Raw genomic sequence first — 3,106 nt, forward strand, 5'->3', positions numbered from 1 at the left:
AGATTTAACAAAAATATATTTTTTTGGCTTGTTAAATGCTGTTGTGGTGCTTCGACCAATCAGGCTGGAGAATTCAAGTGAAATGATTTTGAAATGACAAGTATGTAGTACTCCAATCAGAGGTTACGTCACACCTGCACTTACCAGAAAAACATGTTTGAGATTTGAAAAGCCTGTATTACCACTTGAGATTTGAGTCCTTAAGTCTGTGTCTCCTCCTCTGTGTGTCTGTATAAAACAGCAGAGTGATGCTGCATCTCCTCAGTGACTGCACCTCTGCCAAAATGTTCTGCTTCATCATCGCACTCTGTGAGTACAACCCTTCAACCGCTCTGTGTGTTTAAGTCTCTGCATCTACAATAACACATGTGTTTAACTGTTTCAGGGCTGGCTGCCACATGCCTGGACATAGAGGCTTCCTCTATTCTGTCCACCACTACAGTGACCACGTGTGACTCTCGGGGCAATGTACAGCGCCTCAGCTGTGGTGAGTCTGTCTCAGAGTACAGAAGAAAGTATTATGTACTTCATAGTTTGTGAGTGTGGGACTGAGATTTGTTTACTACTACAATACTACTGTGACCTGTTCTGTGAAGTAGTTAAATACAGTTGATTATGTTGTTGACACAGACCGTGGAGTGATTGCTGTGCAGGCTGCACTGTACGGACGCCAGGACAGAGAAACCTGCAGTTATGGATGGATCATGGACCACCCGTCAGACACCAACTGCTTCCAGGAGGGCACCAAAGAAGTCCTCCAGAAAAGGTTAATCTCTTCTCATGTTTGTGAGACCTGGGTTCATTACAAATCTCCGCATTTTTATCATTGTTATCCACAGGTGTGATGGGAGGAGTACCTGTGAGGTACCCTTATATGTTTTTCACTTGTCTGACCCGTGCTATGGCACCTCCAAGTACTTGGAGAGCACCTATGCCTGTGTGGGACACCCAGAAATTAAGCCAGTGGACCGCAACATTGTGGAGTGTGAAGACTCCACCGCCAACCTCTACTGTGGTACAGTATACTGCACTATTACGTGTTCAACATACACATGCTTCACCCACATGTTTGATTTGTTTAACATACTTACAGTAGTGAATATAATCCTCTGTTGTGATGCTGTGTCCTCTCTCAGGGCAGCAGAAGGTGATCCATGTGTTGTGGGCGCACTACGGCCGTACAAACCGCAACACCTGCTCTTATAATCGTCCTTGGTCTCAGCTCAGCAATGTCCACTGCAAAAACTACGTCACACACAGTGTGGCTCAAAAGTAAAGATCCTTTACAATAAGTTCTCTATCTGAAGTTAAAGATGCACTATGTAACTTCTCTGCTGCTGCCATCTGCTTGTATATCTTGTTTTGCCAGGAATGTTCCATAGTATGACATTAAGCAAATATTTCTCTACTGAGACAAGCAGGTGACACCACCATACCAAGTAACAGGTCAGATCTCTGGAGAGGCCAACCACAGTAAGAATGCATGGGCTCTGTGCGCAGCCGCACACTAGCTAGCTCACTGTGTCTCAATGCTAACTTTTATTAATTTCATTAATTTATTCATTAAATTAAATGCTACCCGGTTGTTTTTAGATCTAGATTGCTTCCATTTGTAGTCTTGTTTTCATATTCATTAAGCCTATGTCTCAAAACTAGCATTAAAGTTAGCATCGAGGCACAAGCATCTTCCTTTCTAAACCCAGAAGTGTCCTCCGGTCAAGTTTTCTCCTCATTTGTAAAGTGTTTAACATGTTGTCAGTGACATCCACCGGCAGCTCCCTGTCCACTGCCTCATCTTTAATATTGATTCATTTCAGAGTGACTCGTGGCAAAACCCTCATAGGCAGGGGATTCGACAAAGGGATCTATTGTCCTGGGCCCCAGTGTCTTAGGGGCACAGAATTGGACCCTCTGTCTATTAATTTATATTTGAGGGGCCCCAAATTTCTGACGAGTCTGCTCCTAGGGATTACATTAGAGCGGAAATAGTCAGCTAGACAAAGCAAGAATATTTCCAGTGAGACATGCAAGTGGTGGACCCCTCACAGGGGTGGCAGAAAAGTTACATATTACACCTTTAAACTGTGAGTTTCACTTTTAAAATCTGGCCTGAGTGACTGTATGATATGTTTATGTCTATAACCTATACCTCATTGTGTCATCTCCAGGTGTAATGGCCACTCCAGCTGTTCGGTCAGAGCCAGTAACTCTGTGTTCGGAGACCCGTGCAGGGGCACCTATAAATACCTGGAGGTCAAGTACTTCTGCCGCGGTGAGTGTTTGAGCCTAATGCACTGACAAACATTTATTTATTTTTATTTATTTTTTGTTCCATAAATCACTTACATACCTGGTTTAGTTCTGGTTTTGTCCCTGTTTTAAGTTTGTGTTTGGTCCCAGTTTTGTCATTGGTTTAGCCCAAGTTTAGTATTGGTTTAGTTCTGGTTTAGTCCTGGTTTAGTCTTGGTCTAGTTCTGGTTTTGTCACTGATTAAAGTCCTTGTTTAGCCCTGGTTTAGTTCTGATTTGGTCCTGTTTCAGTCCTGTTCTCCAAAATCTTCATAAATCACTGATAGGCCTGGTTTAGGCCTGGTTTTGTCACTGTTTAACATCTATGTCTGGCCCTGGTTTAGTCTTGGTTTAGTAGTCCAAATGTAGTCCGTGGTTTAGTCCCTAATTTGGTCCTGTTTCAGTCCTGGTTTTAAAACTATAATCTGACATTTGCCAATATTGGTGGAGGGTAGAATTACATGACAGTTTAACTTGAATGTTTGAATTGCTGAATTGAGAAAGAAAACCTGTTTATTTTACAGATGCAGTTTGCGATGAATACACCGGTCATGGCTGCTTGTTTTCCCCTGCAGCTGCCGACAACACTACCACAGGTGTATCTGACTAGAGGCACTGATACAACTGTAAACACAGGTTTAATTTCACCAGTAAATAGCATTTCTCATCATTCATAAATTCATGAATTCTGTAACTCAAATGATGTGCTCTGGATCCCTTTTGTGTCAGAATGTAAAAATAACACTACACTAATGAGAAGATGCTCTTACATTATGTTTTACACAGGGTTTGGGATATGTTTTCATTCTATTTTAAGT

The 3,106-nt window shown here is 42.2% G+C and overlaps 1 protein-coding gene across 1 annotated transcript; it reads left to right on the forward strand.

Annotated features, from left to right (window-relative positions):
• Positions 1-226: 226 nt before the first annotated feature.
• On the forward strand, positions 227-2,898 carry LOC129456416 (L-rhamnose-binding lectin CSL2-like). The gene is made up of 7 exons (XM_055223296.1): positions 227-309; positions 386-487; positions 631-766; positions 840-1,015; positions 1,137-1,272; positions 2,169-2,272; positions 2,813-2,898. The coding sequence occupies exons 1-7, from the start codon at positions 249-251 to the stop codon at positions 2,896-2,898; spliced, it is 801 nt and encodes a 266-aa protein (XP_055079271.1). The 5' UTR covers positions 227-248.
• Positions 2,899-3,106: the final 208 nt, after the last annotated feature.

This window comes from Periophthalmus magnuspinnatus, chromosome 7, assembly GCF_009829125.3.
Source record: "Periophthalmus magnuspinnatus isolate fPerMag1 chromosome 7, fPerMag1.2.pri, whole genome shotgun sequence".
Lineage (NCBI taxonomy): Eukaryota > Metazoa > Chordata > Actinopteri > Gobiiformes > Gobiidae > Periophthalmus > Periophthalmus magnuspinnatus.